General features: G+C 41.6%; 1 protein-coding gene across 2 annotated transcripts in view; it reads right to left on the bottom strand.

Moving 5' to 3' along the window:
• Positions 1 to 19682, bottom strand: part of GABBR1 (gamma-aminobutyric acid type B receptor subunit 1) — a 196954-nt gene that overhangs the window by 72459 nt on the left and 104813 nt on the right. For both annotated transcript variants that reach the window (XM_042452359.1, XM_042452358.1), the window contains 3 exons: positions 19531 to 19609; positions 3068 to 3271; positions 581 to 769 (listed from right to left, as the gene is read on the bottom strand). In XM_042452359.1, the coding sequence (XP_042308293.1) occupies positions 581 to 769; positions 3068 to 3271; positions 19531 to 19609 (472 nt within the window). The remainder of the gene's footprint in view (positions 1 to 580; positions 770 to 3067; positions 3272 to 19530; positions 19610 to 19682) is intronic.

The following is a 19682-nucleotide window of genomic DNA, read 5'->3' on the forward strand; positions in this document are numbered from 1 at the left end:
CCTGCCTAGCCCTCCCTGTCTCCAAGACTATCAGAGCGGTAGATGCTTTCATATGATCATAGCATATGGTGGGGATGTGGCTGCGGCCATTTTTGAGCTCCCTCCACCACATGTGGCGATCGCAGATTCTCCAGTCAGGCTCAGAAGTTTCAGCACCTGCCCTATAAGATGACACCCAGCGTATAAGACGACCCCCGACTTTTGAGAAGATTTTCCTGGGTTAAAAAGTAGTCTTATACACCAGAAAATACAGTACTCAAGTTTTATTGTACCAAAACAAATTGACCTAGGGTCCCTGTGTGTCTGTGTTTCTCAGCAGAAATACACCTTCTCTCTTTAAACTCTCTGCAGAAGTCAGAGAGAAAAGCCAGGATATTAAATATGGCTTTTGTGATGTTAGACTAAAATCACGTAGCTAAAATATTCTCTCCCCTCCCCTCAGAAATGTCTGTTAAGTCTCAGATCCACACATCAATTTCTGAAAAAAGATGCCATCACCCTGAGTGAGAACCTTCTCCTCCAAATATAACCCTCCATCCATCTGGCTTCCCCACCTTTTACATCCTGCCATGTGACTTACATTCACAGATCGGCTTGGCAGAACTCCAGCGGCCCACCTTGGTGCAGTTGCTGCGGGGGCTACCCACTAGATGAAAGCCAGGATTGCAGCGATATTCCACCCAAGTGCCTTCCACAGGCACCCGTTCAATTCCCCGGACATGTACTTGCCCATTCTCCAGACTCAGATGCATCTTGGGACAGGTGCGTACTGTAAAAAGCAAGGAAAGAGAGAAGTCTTCATTTTCAGCAGCATAGCCTAATACTGACTTGCAGCTTGGTGCTGTAACTTGGGTCAGCTTAAGCAGGAGGGTGGAATGCTTCATTTTCCAGATCTTTTGGACTTCAACTCAAAGCCTTAGCCAGCAACCAATAGTAAAAGATCAAGGCCAAAGGTTCCACAGGGGCATAACCAACAACATTTCACAGATGAAAACCCAGACATGTGTGACCAAGCAAAATCAGAGTGTGGTCAAGGTGGCAGAAGTTATTAGTGAGGAAGAAGATACAAGCTAGGAGAGACGGCAGCAGTTAGCTTTTGCTTGAGCTTGCTGGGAAGAGTAAGCTTCTGCTTCTCTCCTTTCCTCTTCTTGTAACCGAGTTGAGCGCAAAGTACTTTTACACTTTGAACTCAGTTTGCAGCAATTGAAGTAAGCTGAGGGTGTGCGAGGAAAAGAAAGAAATGGGTTCATTTTTAAAGCAGCTAAAAAGTGTGATGACAGAGGTTTAATTGGGATTGTCCCTGTCAAATTAAGACAGTTGGAGATGTTAAAAGTTAGGTGTTGATGTATATACCAGGAGATTTTAGCAGTGGAGGTTGTTTCCCCATTCCACCTGCTCCTGCACATCTCCAGTTCTTTAAATTGCTGCATAGCAAGCAAACATTCAATGGATCAAGGTGCCCCCATCACACCATCCCTTCAGTGGAGAGGAGCTGCCGCTCATGAATTTTTCTGCCTATCTTACAGTTTTTTTTTTATTGGTTTGCTTATAGGATTTATGCCTTCACCTTTTGATGTGAATAACAGACAGACTACTAAAAAAGCACTATTATGACCACAAGGATAAAAACAACAAGCAGAGCCAGCAGACAAAAACAGCAGCTGAAGATCAATAAACAGATGATGTTACAGATGTTAAAGGTACACCAGCTCTCTCAAGAGCAGGATGGGGTTGGAGCTCAGTCTAAGCTACTACAGCAGGAGTGGGAAACGTGTGACCCTCCCTCCAGAAACTGAACTTCAGTGCTTATTATTTCTGACTATGGACCACTCTGGCTGGGACTGATGGGAGCTGATCTCCAGCAACACCTGATGGCATACAGATTTCTCCTGCTTCTACTAATGGCATGGGAACTGTATCCAGGGTGTTAGATTTAGCCTTTCTGGTAACCATGGAACCAACCAGTTTACCTACCTAGGCCACATTGTCCCACAGAAGTATTGTTCTCCACTTTTGGCCCCTTAGGAGTCTTGGATTTCAACTACCAGAACCTCTCACCATTGATGAAGCTGCCTGACACTTCTACGAGTGGAAGTCTAAAACATCAAGAGCTCCTTCTTATCCACAAGTTTATTTTGCTTCATCATTTAGGACACAGGTGAAAAGCTATGGAACAGTGTGAAAGGCATTAGTCCTCCATCCAGGTGACCTTAGAGGGCTGCAGCCCCCCCCCCCCCGGCCTCTGCTCCAAGAAAAAAAAATGTCCTCAGAGGCTCTGTAGGGTACAAGGGGCATTTTTATTGTGTTTTATGCCCAGGAAAGGCCTTAAAATTAAATAAACCCAGCACAATACAGTGGTTTCAGCACTGGACTATGACCATGGGAAATCACAGTTCAGATCCCTTGCTCAGCCATGGAAACCCAATGGGTGTCCTTGGGCAAGTCACACTATCTCACACTCAGAAAGCTGCAAGAATAAACCCCCTCCCAACAAATCTTGCTAACAAAACCCCAGGATAGGTCAGCTTAGAGTTGCCATTAGTCAGAAAAAACTTGAAAGCACACAACAACAACAACAACAACAACAACAACAACAACAACAAACTTTTTTTACTAACAAGAAGTCACTTCTTGTTTATTTCCTGTTTCAAAAAAGACTTTCCTTGGGCCTGCCCTAAACTGACCCAGGGTGCCCCCAAAACATGGTGGAAATGCCTCCCCAGGCCCCCTAGAGATGTTATTTGGGGGCAAGTAAAATGTTGCAAAAAAAATGGTAAATTTTTGTTTTTCAGGCGTGTGGAGTGCAAGGGGTCTCCAGACATGGTGGAAATGCTCTTCACAACCCTAGAGAGCTTTTGCCAGCATTTTTAGAGCAAATCATATATTTTTTTAAGAAACATTTTTATTTTTTGCAAATTATTCTTTACTTTCTAAGGGGCCCCAGGGACCACAAAAATGGCCTTGGGGCTGCATATGGCCTGTGGACCAAACTTTGCCTGCGCCTGATTTAGTTGCTGCATTAATATCATATGCTTTCCCTCCTCTATCGCATAGCCATAAGACTCACAACAGCGGCTCTCCACATCACTGTCTGTCCATGTCCCATTGGGCAGGCACTTGCGCACTTTGGGCCCCACGATCTCACGTTCAGGCCGGCAGACATATTCAATCTCATAGTCAAAAGGCAGGAAGCGGGCAGTCTTCACTTGTTCGCGGGTCAAGCCTCGATAACGGATTCCACCATCCCAAGGAGGAAATATAAGTTTGCAGCCTGGATGGGGAAGAGGAAAGGAAGAAGAGGAGGAAACGAAAAGAATAACAATTTCTATATGAAATGTGATTAAAAAGCGTATCATACCATGACACTGGATGTGGTGCAGTGGTTTGGGATGGAAAAGACTTGATGGCACACAACAACAACAACAACAGCAGCAGCAATAAGGGATTTGGAAGACTTGGTCTCAAATTTCCATTCTATCACAGAAGCATACAATAATTCAAAGACATAGTTGTGTTAGTCTGGAAAATCAGTATGTAAAGGGATCTTGTAGCGCCTTTGAGATTAACTGAAAGAAAGACGCTGGTTGCATGAGCTTTCATAGATTCGAACCTACTTCCTCAGATGCATAGAGTAGAGTGGAGAGTCTAGAGAAAGACTTATATAAGCTGGTTGTGTGTCAGAATGTCAATTGAAATTCAAAACCTTGTGGGTATGGAAAGATGAGGTGGCAAGTTCAGTTTGGTTTAGTTGCTGGGGAACAAAGGCAGGAGGAAGGATGTCTCCTAAAGCCAAGGAGATTAGCTAACCATATGAATGAGTATCTGAAGGTAGTGTGGGAAAAAGAGAGAAGGTGTGATAAACTGGTCAAGGGCACTCTCATGAAGGTGGCGGTTAGATAGTGCTGAAATGTGTGTAGTGTGCCATGAAACTATTATTTCTGTTCAACCTGCTGTTGATGGACTGTATTCTATGGATACATTCCTGTTCTGCTATTTTGCTTTCCAGTCTTTCTTTGTAGTTCTTTTATTCAAGGACTGGTTTTCTGAGGTCTGAGACAGAATACCAGGGAGACTGAACTATTCTGCTTTTAGTTTTTGTGCATTTCCATTCCTAATGTCTGGTTTATGTCCATTTATCATCTGGTGCAGGGACTGGCCTGTTTGCCCAATGTAGAATGTTGTAGGGCATTGCTGACATAGTATGCCATAAATCACACTGGAGGATGACCACATGAAAGTCCCTCTAATATTATAGTTGATGTCACTAGGGTCTGTGATGACATTTTCTGAATAGATGTGTGGGCAGAGTCGGCATCTGGGTTTGTGGCAAGATCTTGTACCAGTGTCCATATCTGTGTTGTGTGAATAGGTAAGTACCTGTTTGAGGTTTGGAGGCTGACTGTAGGTGAGTAAAGTCTAACACCAAGAGTCATTGGAGTTTATTACATTGGCTTTGCTCCTGCAATAGATACAGGATGTAACTTTAAGAAAGAGGATTGTATCAGATTTCCCCATCACCAGGGAGCACACAACCTGTTTGTAATCTGGGCTTCTCCGGGTTCTTCCTGTATCTTCTTCCCATTCTTGAAAAGATGCAGCAGAAACCCAGGAAATGTGATAAGATCTACCTTCTTAAAGGTACATCCCGTGTCCATCATGGGAACAAAGCGATTGCAATAAACTCCTTTGAGAAGGCAGCCTTATTGTCCAGAATGGGTTGTGCTTCACTGAACGGTCTCAGTTGGATGCTGTATGTCACCAGTAGTGGGGTTTTGTCATTTTCTCTCCTAATTCTGTTCTGTAATATATTAGTCCTGGGTACGAGTCTTGCCTTGTTTGTTTGTTTGTTTACTTTATATGGTGGGAACTGTAGCTTGAGGAATGTGTGCTGTAATTATATAAAGGTATGGCAGGACCAATTCCTCTTTTCCCCTTCAGGCTGTGCTGTCTCACAGTGGCTTTTATGAGGACTAAAAATGTGCATTTTGTGTGTCTTTGGCTGAGAGCTTAGAAGGGAGTGGGGAGAGTGGGGGTTGGACTGCAATTCATAGCCATGCTAGCAGGTGGATTCTGGGACTGTAATCCAGCATTTACCAAACTTTGCATTACCCTGCAGATAGCTGGAAGAAAGGTGGGAAAATAAGTAAATATTATTTTAATATATGTGTTCCCTCATCTAAAATAGTAACTAATTAGTCCTTGGTGCATAGCAGGTTGATCTCAGGATGTTGTAGCTGAAAATCTTGATCTGGGCAGGAAATTGACCTTATGACCCATAGGGCCCCTTCCAGCTCTATGATTCTATAAAGACTCTCAAGTCTGCAATGGCAGTCTTAATAGCTGTAAAAAGGGTCAAAGATTTTTTTTATAAAATATAAATTAATTTTACATTTTTAAAAAGAGGGGGATCAGTCATTGCACGTTTCTCTATCACAGTAACTTCAGAAGCCTTCTTCAATTCAACCTGAAACCTAAGTACCACCTAGCATAGCAGAGATAAATCTAATTAGGCTTCCCCCCCCTCCCACACACCTTCCTAAAACTGAGGGTGCTTCCAGATGGACAGTTTCTAGTCCTACCAATCAATAGGCACTTTGTAGCTTTTCTGCTTCTTCTTTCTCAACAGACTTTTTTCATGTGCGTGTGGTAAGAAAAAAAAGGCAGACTTCACAGTAGGAAAATTTTTGAGGCTTACAAATTGAAGAGGCTGTTGTCTGAACTTGCTCCCTCTTTAAAATTCTGTGTTTGGGGCACAATAAAAAGCTTCACTTGGACACACCCTGTGCAGGGATTTCACTAGGAAAGTGCGGTGTGTGTGCACGCACGCAGACCACACCAGGTGACACCCTAAGGGGAGCATGCCACACTGCTCCCCAAACATCTACCTTTGGGCAGAAATTGACCGAGGTGTTCGCCTGTGTCCTTTTAAAATGCGAAAGCGATTGTATGAGTGGGACAAAGCTCAGTGAGAGGAGAAAGAAAAGGCCCAATTTTTTAAAATTAAAATTTAATTCTATTAAAATTTTAAAATTAAAAAAATAATTAAAATTATTTTTAAATTTTCTTGAAAGACACTACATCTTAACAAATTTTCACTTTACATTAGACAATGTACATGTAAATACATTTAGGCTGTGCTTATGATACTCTAATTTAACGCTATAATTTTAATTTTGCTAGTTGTTTATGTCACAGTTACTATCATTATATTCAGTGATATACTATTCATACACTATTCATTATGATAGGCAGTGTGCCTTCTAGTAATTTCTGACTTATGGTGACCTATCACAGGGTTTTCTTGGCAAGATTTGTTCAGAGGGGGTTTGCCATTGCCTTCCTCTGTGGCTGAGAGAGCGTAATTTGCCAAAGTCACCCAGTGGGTTTCCATGGCCAAGCAGGGATTCAAACCCTGCCCCAACACTCAAACCACTACAGCATACTGGCTTTCTATGATAGGGATAGTTCACAATAATATAATGTTGCGATTAGAAGAGTCATACGCAACCCATCTCTGCAGCTATTGTGAGGACTGCAGCTAAACTCAGAGGGAACAAGGCAACTGGGGGTCAGGTAAGACATGGTATCATTATTCCTGCTAATCAAAAAGACCCAGTCCTTCAGCTGCAAGCCTGGTTCCAGTATAACACTGCTCACAGAGTGTATTTTACATAGGCACCCTATACATAGGTTGGCCCTGTTAGCAATGTAGAGTGAATTTGAACTATCTTTTCCAAAGAGCGAACTTATTACACTGTGTGAAACCACACAGGGTACTGATCATCCACCACCTCAGTCCACCAAGAGAGTATTTCCTCACACACTTACAACCAACTAGGGAGCTAAGGAAGCAGAGGAAGCGGTACACTTTTCCTCACCTCATGGGCAGATGCACCAGACAGATGGTGGCTCCCCATATGGTTGTATTCCCACAAGCTGCTACTTGGTAAACGGCCATCTGTATACCCTCAAATATAACAAATTATTCTATATACTCCATAAAGACAGTAGGAAAAGAAAGAGAGAGAAGCACCATGATTACAAGAGTGCATCGGCATTACTTTTTATGAGAAAGGGAGAACTAAGCCAAGGCAAGGAAGAAGAGGGTAAGACCTATATAACTCTTAAGAATATTATATATAAACTGTAAAGTTCTGGGTTCAAGTGTTTACTCAGATAAAATCAAATCTGGTGACCTGCTGGTGTTACACCAGCATTTTCTCTTTGCATTGAGTAGTGGTTCACCAACTGTATAGTGGAGGAGACCAGAAGGAAACAGCCAGAGGTGTCACTTGGAGGGTGCTGGGAGTGCAGGCCACACTGGGTGACATCCTATGGTGGAGTGACACCACTGCTCCCCATATATCTAAATGGGCTGTGGTGTTCACCCTTTAAAACCACAGAGCTTAGTGGAAGAGAAAGACGTGAGTAGAGCGAGGCTCAGTGGGCAGAGAAAGAAGAGGCCTCATGTTTTCTTTTAAATTTCACTCTTTTTGAAAATAGCAAAGTTAAGTGTTAAAAGGAAGAAATTGGTTCTCAACCATTATGAATGTAGAAGGTTTTTATTCTCACAAATATAACTAATTACTAGAAATGACTAGTATGTAAATAGTATCATTAGCTATGTTTTATTTGTTTGTTATAAATAAATAAAATATGAAAAAATAAATTCACTCTTTTTAAATTTTCTTTTTTAAAAAAAACCCCACATCTTCCCAAATTTTCACTTTAATCACATGAAACTATGTAAATTTGGTCTGTACATATGATATTGTAATTTAAAAGTACAATTCATTTTTTTCTAGTTGTTTATGTCACAACTATTGCCATTACATTCAGTGATGTACGGGAATTATGATTTATGAGTAATATTAGTACAAAAAATATTACTAAGGATCCTGTATGGTGTATTATCAGAAGAGATCAATGGCAAGGGTGACATCATGAGTTACCGCACTGGGTGACTCTAACCCCACTGACGCCATTGGGAGCAGCTCATATACCATGAGGAATTAAGTTAACTGGAAGGCCACTGTGAGCCCACCGCCCCTCTACAAAATGGGTGACCTCATCTCTCAATGAGTAATTTTAATGCAAAAATATAGCATGATTGCCTGGCCTTAAAATGAAACTGCCCTTTCTGAGTCATTGTTCTGAGTGTACCCCTTTGAAGCAGAAGGAGCATTCAAAACAGAGATGGTAACAGGAGTCTAGTCGGGTCAGTTAACTTAGATCAACAGCCTGTCTCCCCCAGTTGTCTACCAAATGCCTCTGGGAAGACCACAAGATTTCAAATATATCCTGCACTTGCTCCCCCAAAACCTGACATTCAGTGGTACACTGTTGGCCCAAGACATTTTACTTTCTGTTGTGTAGAATAAGATGCTCTTTCTCCTTTCCTTGATAAAAATAAACAAGTAACTGAACTGGCAATTCACTCTTACGTCATCACTGGTGATAGGACACTGTCTTCCACTGCCTCAGAGGGCACTACACGCTATGAGTAGGTCTGTTTTCCAAAACCTTTTTGCTGCTACTTACTATTCCACATCATTTGTTGCCAGAGCTTGGAAAGATTTCTTTAAAACAGGGGTGGGAATCACATGCCCTCCAAGTTTTGTTGCATTGTAACTCCCAGCATTCCTCACTATTGGCTTTACGGGCTAGGGGTGATATAATTTGCAGACCAACAATATCGGCTGTATGATCTCCGTGCCTCCTTTAAGTCCTATCATGTTGATTTTACTTTATATAAAAGCAATGCGTTGTCATTTCTCATTGGTCACTTTCAAAAAGTAGCATGTCATGTTAGCTATCAGCTATACATTGCTAATGTGTTACTTTTAAATAAATTTTTTAAATACCAGGAATGATGTTTTCAAGTCATTTTTTACTTATGGTGACCATAAGGTGAACCTAGCACAGGGTTTTCTTGGAAGAATTTGTAAAGAGGGGGTTTGCCTTTGCCTTCTTCTGAGGCTGAGAGCGTGTGATTTGCCCAAAGTCACTCAGTGGGTTTCATAGCCAAGCAGAGATCCCAACCCTGGTCTTCAGAATCATAGTCCAATGCTCTAACCACTACACCAAACTGGCCCTGTGGCTGATATTAAAACACTTAAAAATAATGAAGCTAGCTATTGTTGCTCAAAAAAATAAGTAGTGATGAGTAACATTGACCCGAGACAGATCGGCGGGAAGCGACAGTGTGGCGCCAATTCTAGGGTTCAAGAGCATGCAGCAACCTCATGCTCCTGAACCCTAGTCCATAAGGATGCTGCCATCATGATGTCGCTGCCACTGTACAGCGACCAGACGTTGCTGGCAGGAAGCAGGGTCATAGGGCTGTGTCGCAGCCCTTATGATGCATCGAAAAAGGAGCCGGCTAGAGCAGTTCCTTTTGGACGGCGCATTTGTGCTGCAGCAAGCGGATGCTGCAGCACAGATGCAGGGCTTACAGAGGCGGCTTCTAGCTGCCCGTCTGTTCTGCCCCCTAGTTACTTTCAACATATTATATCCAAGCTCATTTTTGCTTTCTCAGGCAGCTGTCTCATATTGTCCAAGGATAGGGCCAGCATAATAGTCCCGTATGCTGCAACTCAAATATATTGAAAGGGATTTCGGAACATGCAAAGGAAATCTTGTTCATGTGAAGGTGAAAGAAGGGGTACCCCTAATTTGTGTTCAGAAGACAAAAACAAAAATGTGTGCTCAGCTACTGCGGATTTGGAAAATTTCAGCTCTATCTACCTTGCATGATTGTATTGTGGATAAAAGGGGAGGAATCTTATGTAAGTCACGCTTGATCTGTAGAGTTTCTTTTTTTGTGGGCAGGGGTTATGGAGACAGTTTGATAAGAGGGAGAAGAAACCAGATATTGGCAATGAACTGTGGAACTGAGAAAGGGAAGAGAAGAAAACTAGGGTAGTTCACAGAAGGCTTTTGTTAAATTAAGGGGCATTATTATCAGGCAGGAGAAAAGTAGAGCTGTAATTAATCACTAACAGCATCACTGTGTCCAACCTAATAAACCTAATTTATTTAAATTGGGAAAATTTAATTTAAACACACACACACACACAAACAAGTTACTGAAATCATTTATAAATGTTTAAGCTGATATTGCTGCCAAATCACCCTGGAGTCTTCGTTGCTGGCTACACAAGGAATCCCTACAGGTATTAGCTGACTCTCCCAACATCAAGGTTGGCTCAAGCCTTTTTCCACCTGAGATAGAAAAGCAAATGGTTCCACATTTTGACACAGGTCAAAGAGCAGAGCACCCAGCCAAGGGAGCATTTGCTCTTCCACCCTGTCAAGGTGTATAATATCCAAACCGAGCTAAGTTATTTGGGGAGCAGAAAGCAGAAAAGCCCACAAGCATTCTTCCCCATTACTAGAAAAAACAAAACAAAGCCCTTACAATAATTAGAAATTAATTGCTAACCATTTTCCTCCCTCTGCTAGCAGCGACAGTTTGTTACCTGAGGCAACTACATGACTCTCTAAAGGCATAACTTCACAATATCCACAAATGTACAAGAATATAGAGTTCTGTTCCTGTCTTGTTGTTAGGAAACAGTGAGTTGACTCCCTCAACAAAAGCAATTTCAGTAATCGCATAGAGAAGAAAGCTTTCAAAGCTCACTTCCTGAAGTATAAAGTTTGGTTTAAAGTTAGGCAGCTATAAATACACGGCAGTGATGTTATGGGACTGTTTCTTCACCACGGATGAGGAGTTTGGAGCCAGAGCAATTTCCTCATGTCATGGAACACTGTTCCAGACAGCTAGAAGCCATTTCTGCTGAGCTTATCTCTCCTTTTGCGGAAGAATTTTTTCCTTCAGAGGGATAGAAAAGCTCAACAGAAATGGCTTTTAGCTGTATGGGAAAAACTGTCTGAGGAGAAACCCCTCCTTCAGAAAGGTAGAAAAGCCCAAGAGAAATGGCTTTGAGCTGTTTGGGACCAGTGTTATGGGAAAGGGTTCTGTGCAATGTTGTGGCCAAGGTAGGTCTTTGGGGAAGAAGTCCTGGTCCCCAAATGCAAGCAGAGCTGGCTTACCACATTTTGAAGTAAATGACATATAATACACATGACCTGCTAGAGAGTCCCCACCTCCTATATGACTATTAAATCCAGGATCTAAAATGACCTAATTGTTCCACTGGACTTGGTGGCGATCTTGGTGGGTGTTTTGGTGATGAGTAATAATAATGAGAAATGACCTGAAGGAAGTGAGATAATGAGTAGTGTGGTAAATAAAGAATGCTGTAGGCACTGTATGACAAAATTCACAGGGGAAAGAGAGGTACACATGGCCAGTCCTACCATAAGACAGAATGAGACAGCTAATGCAGAGCACTGTTTTGGGGTATTGGGAAGGGCAACATTGTGAAGGGGTGTTATTATTGACAACAACAAATTGTTAGGCCAGGGATTAAGGGGACTGGGGATATGCTTGAGGCGTTTTCTGCCTTCTGTGTCAAAATAACTTGGCTAGTGTTGGTTAGGCTACACCTTCACTGGAAGAGGAACACCACATGCTATTTTGCCTGAGCCAGCAAAATGTCTTGGGCTCTCCTTGTGGGGAGGGTGATGTGTTTGTGTGCATGTCATCCCATTTGGAAGTATCATCTAGTTCATCCTCCTGCCATGCACAGCTAATCTTCCTACACAGCTAAAGCAGCCCTGAAAGAAAACCATCCAACCTCTGTTTAAAGACCAAGGGTGCAGAATCCACCATCTCCCAGGACAGTCGATTCCACTGTTAAACAGTTTATATAGTCAAGAAATCCTATTGTTTAGGTGGAATTCTCTTTTATCGTAATTTGAACCCGTTGCTTCATATTCTAGTGTCTGACTTGAAACCCTGCAAAATGACCACTGTGAAATTTCAGTGCAATACACACTTACCAGGGACTCTGCTGGCTGGGGAAGGTAGGAGTTGTGGCCCCTTCCATCTGGGGCATGCCACATTGAGAGTTTCTTTTAAAACATGCAGTAGGTCTCTTTTGGAAGACAGCAAAGAAGATAAAGAAATCTGGCTGTTCTGTTAGTGTAGGTTTTATTTGTGCCCCGACTGAGCAAAGCCAAATTTAAAAGGGAAGAGAACAGGTGTGTTAATCATAATGTACCGCAGGAGAGAGCCTGAACCATGCATGCAAATCAAGTAATTATTGGAGAGCACACTGTGGAAAAGTCCATTGGGGACCAACTTTTTCATAGGCACATTACATGAATTATACAGAATGATTTGGGGGAAACAATGAGGTACTGATTACCACCAGTACCTCACAGACTGATTTATTCTTGTGCTTACAATGTGGCTGGCTTTATGTAAGGCTGCTTTCTTAACGCAACTACCAACTTTTCAAGTGGCTCCTGAAGCTATCCTTTTAACAGGAGCATGATGAGTGTTTGATGGTAGTGTTTGTCCCCATGTTATGGTATTAGGGTATGCAAAGTGTTCCTGAGAACTCATGATTGTGGCACAAAAAAGGAAAGAATGCAGGGACAGAATGGATCTATGTCATGTAAAGTCGAAGGCTTTCATGGCCGGCATCCATAGTTTTGTGTGGGGTTTTTGGGCTCTGTGGCCATGTTCTAGCACAGTTTCTTCCTGACGTTTCACCAGCATCTGTGGCTGGCATTCTCTGAAGATGTCAGCCACAGATGCTGGCGAAATGTCGGGAAGAAACTCTGCTAGAACATTGCCACAGAGCCCGAAAACCCCACAAAAAACTACAATCTAATGCTGAAAATGTTTCACCATTGGTATATATCACTGAATAAACTGAATTTGATATATAAGATGGGAAATGCAAAATGCTGGAAATGCCAGAAACCCAACTCCATTTTTTTTCATATGTGGTGGGGCTGTAGACTTGCTTGTCAATACTGGAAGAACATTCATTCTGCAATAACTGAAATGCTTCAAACTACAGTTCCCTTTGACCCTCTTCTCTTCCTTTTAAACATGACAATTATAATAACAGACAAAGGTGTAGAAAAGAAACACAGAAGAATAATTATTTATATGGTAACGTCAGTAAGAATTATATATGCCAACCACTGGAAAAAATCTACAATACCTACAAAAGATGAATGGCTTTATAAACTGTTTGAAGCAATGGAGATGGATATTTTAACTGCTCGATTGAAAAATAGTCAAACAGAAGCAATAAATGAAAGGGAAAAGGAATGGCTATGTGTTGAAAAATATATAGATAGAAAAAAATGCATATGTGACTAAGATGGAAATGTCAGAAAGGTTGTAAATATATGTAACAAGTATATGTAACCATGTTATTTATGTAGCTATATATATATGATAGATACACAAATCGACTCTGTGGGTTGCTGACTTTTTTACATTATATTGGTCCCTAAGGGAAATCAGCACAAAGAGTGAGGAAACAAACGTATATGAATAAATAAGAGTGCTAAAGACCACCTAGGAAGTATAAGATACTTGATATAATATGTGGTTTAGGATCTGTGATATAGCCAATATGTAACCGAAAGCCAGTATGTTTTGTTTTATTTTTGATGTTTTCTGTTTTGTAATTTATACATATATGTTATATGTTGTATGTTATATGTTCATGTGTTTTATAAATAAATAAATAAATATTTTAAAAAATTATGATCTATGTCATGTCTTAGAGACCAATTGCATGAAATTTTGTGGATGCATTGACAGGATACAATACAGATTTCCAGAATGATGCAAAATGTGACAGAGTTGTTTATGATGATGCAGGTCTTTCGAGCACTACTCTTGAGATGTGAAGGCAATATATTCTGCTACCTGGAAGTCAGTTCCCAAGTAAGAACATTTTCTGAGGTTATTTTCATTACATGTGTAACTGTAATGGGACCTGTATATAAGTAAATGTAGCATGCTGAGAAACCATGATCTCTGTTCATATCTCTGATAATAGACTGGAATTTTAAAAAATATATCCTAGTTCAGCTGTTTCTCTTTTGTGGTTTTTAGCATTTACCAAAAGTGGTCGGGCAAGCAACATGTGAAGTTGGGAAGGGGGCAGAAAACAGCCATGAAGGGAACTGGGATTAGAAAGTCATCTGATTCCTATTATGAACTTATTTTCTTTGAGATCAGCTGTGAGATTTTCCCTCCCCAATCACTCTTGACTGTAGAATTCAAAGACCTAGCTATGTTAGTCTGGAAAAATCAGCATCAAAAGGGATTTTGTAGCACCTTTGAAACTCACTGAAAGAAAGAAGCTGATAACATGAACTTTTGTAGACCTTAGTCTACTTACTGCCTTAGTTCTTTCTCCTGAAAACACACTACAAAATCTGGATGGAAAGTGATTCCAGGATGGCTACTTTGCATTCTGCTTATCTCAGCTGACTTTGAATGGAGGGATAACCTGAGCTGGCTCAGGGGTCATTTTAACTGATTTAAATTCCTTTAGGGCTGTGTTTTGTTGGCTCTAACCTGTCTCCATATGCATAGTAGGGCTGCACACACACTTGCAATAGTGTTGATCAGAACTTGGATGAGTGACTTTTTTGGATTACATCCCTTGAAATCCCACAGCCCAGGGTTGTGCTAGCTGGGGGAGGGATAGCTATGCATGGCCCAGGTGGTTAATGTGTTGGACATGATACAGCATTCTTCTTCTTCTGTTCCTCAGCCAACTAGGCTCAAATATCATCCTCATCCTCATCTTTATCAGTAATATCCCACCTTTCCTGTAAGGTGTTCAAGCTGGTGTATGTTGTCATTCTCTCCATTATTGTCTGCACAACAACTCCTTGAGGTATGATAGTCTGAAAGATAGTGTTAGCATGAAATATGTCTTTAGGGTCTTTTATTCTACATTTTAAGCAGGCTTCATTTTATTGCAGCTAGTTTCCTAAGGGACACAGAACTGTTTGCTCTTATATTTGTTAGTCATTGCTAAGTTACTGATATTTCAAATACTGCTGTAAGTTTTGACTCAGAGTTTGCTAACTAAAAGACTGGTGATAGCTTTCATGGTTGAGATTAGAACAAAACAAGCCAATGCTACATGCTGTAACAGTTAAGCAGACCCCGTTCTCAGAAGGGTGATGTGCGAGAAGGGAAGAGTGTTGGTTTCATGCCTTACCTTTACTTTACAAATGCTTGCTTATGCTAAACAGTTCTATAAATGCTTGGTGTTTTCTGACTAAAGTTGTCCATCTTGACTACTCTGAGCTCTTGGTTGAACTAGGAACCTCAGTAGCTAGGACTGGAATGCCTTGGCCAATGCTATGTGTGTGTGTTTCTTACTTCCTAACCAGATTCAGGGCTCATCCCAGCTCCATGTCTTACTTGGGGTGACATGGTAAGGCTAATATTTTAGTCTCTCCCAACAATAGTTACTGGGCCAAGGTTACTCAAGTGAACTTCATGGTCAAGTGGAGATTTGAACTTGGGTCTCCCCAGTTCTAGTTCAACACTCTCAACACTGCACCAATATGTGGAAACCTGCTTATTCAAATACATGGCATTGTTGAGAGTGATTGGCTTTTTTTTAAAAAATGGAAATAGTTTGGTTCTTATTAAATGCCCCAGGGTTGGGGTGACCTAGAAATTTTGCAAAATAAAGATATCCAGTCTCCAACTATCTGAATGTTAAGAACAGAAAGACTGCTGCGTTGGATCAGATTACAGGCCCATCTAGTCCCAGCACGCTGTTCCCAGCAGTGGGCAGTCAAATGCCCCTGGGAAGCTAGAAAATAGGACATGATGGAGATAGCCGTCCCCTGTTGTTTGTCCCCAGGATTTGATAATTATGTTAGCTGTAATGAAGAGAAACTGCTCAGCAGCCTCCTTGACAAAGACAATTGCCATGTAATTAACAGCCATTCAAGTCAGTTTCATTTCCAGACAAAGATGCAGCAAACCACCAACCCCAATTTTTTTTCCATATTCATTAAAGACATTTATTCACACCAAGGCAGCAAAAAATAAAAGAAAAGAAGGAGCACAGATTTCTGCTATTGTTGCCCGCTCCACTGAGTTCTGAAAAGCTTTTGACTCCATCTGGCCTCCTGAACCAAACCTTAAATTGCCACCATGTGGAATCTGAGGCAAACATATGACCTTATCAAATCCAATCTCTCAGTATGATTAAAGAACAAACAGACTGGTGCTTTGGACTGAGAGGGAAGAATAAATCAGAGGTGTCATGGAAGCTTTTTGCCACACAGAAATCAGCTTGCTTTCAACCTGCACGTCAACAAACTGCAAGCTCCCCCCTCCTTTTTTTGGTTTTGACTGGGCTGAATGAAAAGACAAAGGAAGATCAAGGCTGAACTAGATGTTCAACATCAGGCTAGGATTTGAAAACTCAAATCTGGATCCACACAGCACCTACACCGCAGTATAGGATGAGCATGGTCTGAAATGACAGCAGCATCTGGTGGCTTCAGTTAGATGGGTAAATCTACTCCAGGTTTCAGCCTAAAGGAGCTGTCTAGAGTGCTGACCATATTTGGCAATAGGGTTCAGCACTCCTTGGCTTCCACCTTTAAAATTTTGACCGAAACCTGCTGACATGGAAGCCACCACTATCACTGAATGGGAGATATTGCAGAGAGATGCTCGAGGTCCTTCCTCCATGTAAATGCTGAGGAAGAAAAGAGGAGTGAAGCCCATCTCCACCACTGGACCCAGCAGCTGCTAAGATGTCCTCCTTCCACCAGCACATCTCAAACATGGGAGAAAATCTTCTAATTTATTCATTTCTGGCCTTTTCCCCAAAATTGGACAGAGGAATAGCAATAGCAAGTATATTTCTATGCCACTTATCAGTGCATTTAAGCACTCCCTAAGTGGTTTACAAAGCGTAAGCTAATTGCTCCCAACAATCTGGGTACTCATTTTAGCGACCTTGGAAGGATGTGAGCCTGAGTTGAGAGTGAGCCCTTTTGCTGGTATTGAACTCGCAACTTGTGAGTGGCTGCAGTACAGGCATTTAACCACTGCGCCACCAGGGCTCCTCAAGCATACCCAACACCCCCCTACATTGTATAAAGGGTTTCATATTTTCATGTCTAGAGCCAGGTATGTTTTTAGAGGTCACAATTACCTTTGGAACTCTAGGATAGGAAAGGCACATTGACTAAAGACATGTGGAGGATCTAGGTAATATCAAAATAAAGGTTAAATAGCTTTGCTGATCACTTTGTCCTCCAGGTTTTCCACATACCCTCTTGCACTGGAAACAAAGGAGGTCCCGTTGCACTAAGACTGTACTTCTTACCTATTCCCTGCTGTGTATTCCCAGACACCATTCCTGTCCAACTATCTTGAGGTTCTCCTACATCCAACCACTGTTTTGTTAATCCAAAATTAAAACCATCAACTGGAATTGTCCCTTCGTTAGTTCTACAAGAAAACATTCAAACTCTTTGTACTTCATGTGGGAACATTAAGTGCCCCTTGAGGGTGCCAAACAGATATAAATATCCAACCCACACATGGTCACTCTGTACATACAGCTGCCATTTATCAGAGCTCTGTTCAGTCATCCAAAGCTTCCTCTTCCTGTATCATCCTCAAACGCTGTCTGAGCCAGCCCTGCTTTCCGTGGATTCCTTTCCAGGACTCATAAATAGCACATCTCTACAATCCTAAGACTCTGCTATACAATTTCCACACCTCTATTTTGGTTATTCTTGTATGGTGTTTCCAAATTTTTACTATGTGTTTCTGTGCTCTCTTGCATATCCCTAAATAAAACTTCCTTGGTTCATTAAATCTAGAATCCTCCTGCAGTTATTACTAGAATACATAGGTGAAAACAGTCCCTTAGGTTACACAACTTCTTGCAAATCTCAAAATAATTCACCACTGTTTAAAGAGATGCTGACACAGCTTGTGAGGACCCCCATTCCCCCACTTTGGGGGGTAACAAAGGTGCTTTATGCTGAGTCAGACTATTCATTCAAATGGTTCATTACTTTTGATAATGACTGGAAGTAGTTCTCTAGGGTTTCAATCAGGATTCCTTTATAACTCTACCTGGAGATGCCAGGGATTGAACTAGGGATCTTCTGCATACAAAATGCATCCTGCCACTGAGCAATGACCCTTCTCTCCCTCCTCTTGCTTTTCCCTCACTGATAGTCCCAGATGTGTGTTTGCCAAGACAACAGCCCAATGAAGGAGAAAATTGGGAGAATGAAGGAGACTGCAACAGAGAAAGGGTGCTGCCTGGTGATTCTGGGAATTGTAATCAAAATGTTCTGCATACAATGTCCACCCTCTAACAAGAGTGCATAAGAAAGCAATGTTTCAAAGCCCTACTTATATGACAGCAAAGGAAAAGAGCATTTTCTGCTGCAGAGCTTTGCTTATTACAAGACCACCAATATCCCTTCTGCGACTTTTACTGGTGCCCATTGTAGTCCATCTGGATAGATTATTGTTGCCAAAATAAATTTTAAACCTTTAAACTATGAAATGACCAAAGTTTATGAGCCTATAGTAATAGGAGTTTATCCCATTGGCTTTGCTTCTGTGACTGACGTGGGATGTAACTTTAAGTAGGCAGATCTAATCCCATTTCCCTGACACTGGGGAGTACACAGCCCATTTGCAACCCAGGCTTCTCCGGGATCCTCCTGCATCTTTTCAAGAACAGGATTTTCCCATTCTTGCAAAGATGTGGCAAAAGCCAGGATAGTAGCAGGCTGCAAATGGGCTTCATACTTCCCAGCAACAGGGAAATGCAGTAAGATTGCCTTCTTAAAGTTGTATCCCGCATCTGTCGCAGGAGCAAAGCCAATGGGATAAACTCCTTTGCCATATGGATTTTTGAAAAAACCCTGAACAATACTTCTTTTCCTAGCAAAATTCTGTAAAATTTCATTTGCATAAATAGCAGACAAAATATATTTTTAATATGGCAAGATTTTGTAAACTGACTGGCTGCTGAGGAAGGGGTTTTAACTTGGGGTGATGTACTTACAAGAAGTTAACAGGAAGTGACCTCTGATCACCTCCTGTTCTAAAAACAATCTCTCATGGCTCTAAAATGGGTCAGGGGCCTAAAAGTATGGCAAAAATGCCCCTATACCTGCTACATGATGTTTGAGGGCATTTGGCCAAAATTTTAAAAACTGAGGCAGGGTGGGGGTACAGTTCTCTAAGGACTCTTGCAAGGCAAATACTCCTCTTCCTCCTCCTATGACTTATTGTTATTGTTATTAAGCCCCCAAGCCTTTCAGAATTGCCCACTGCTGGTTTAGGGCCTCAATGCGTCTTAATTAGCACTGTTTTATACTAGAAACTACAAACCTTCAGCACAGAAAATTGAATATTCCATGATAAGTGGATCTCAAGGTAGGAGGCAGGTTACTTGTCCTCCAGAAGTTATTTTGCTACAGCAGCTATCATTCCCAGCTAGCACTGGTAATAGACAAGTATTGTGGGAGCTATATGTCATAACATCTGGAGGGCCAAAAGTCATCTATGTCCGATGAAAAAGACAGACATGAAGAAGCAGGAAGGTGAAAGAAAAGTCTTACCTTCTGTAATGTTCAAGTGAAGGGCCCCATGCCCAGGCTGTGGTATTGCCAGTAAGCTTAATGCTAGGAGAAACGGCATCTGAGGAGAGAAAGAGAGAGATTGCTTATATAGATATAATACTGCAGTACAATCCTGTCTGTCTGCTCTTCTT

Source organism: Sceloporus undulatus, chromosome 2, assembly GCF_019175285.1.
Source record: "Sceloporus undulatus isolate JIND9_A2432 ecotype Alabama chromosome 2, SceUnd_v1.1, whole genome shotgun sequence".
NCBI classification, from domain to species: Eukaryota; Metazoa; Chordata; class Lepidosauria; order Squamata; family Phrynosomatidae; genus Sceloporus; species Sceloporus undulatus.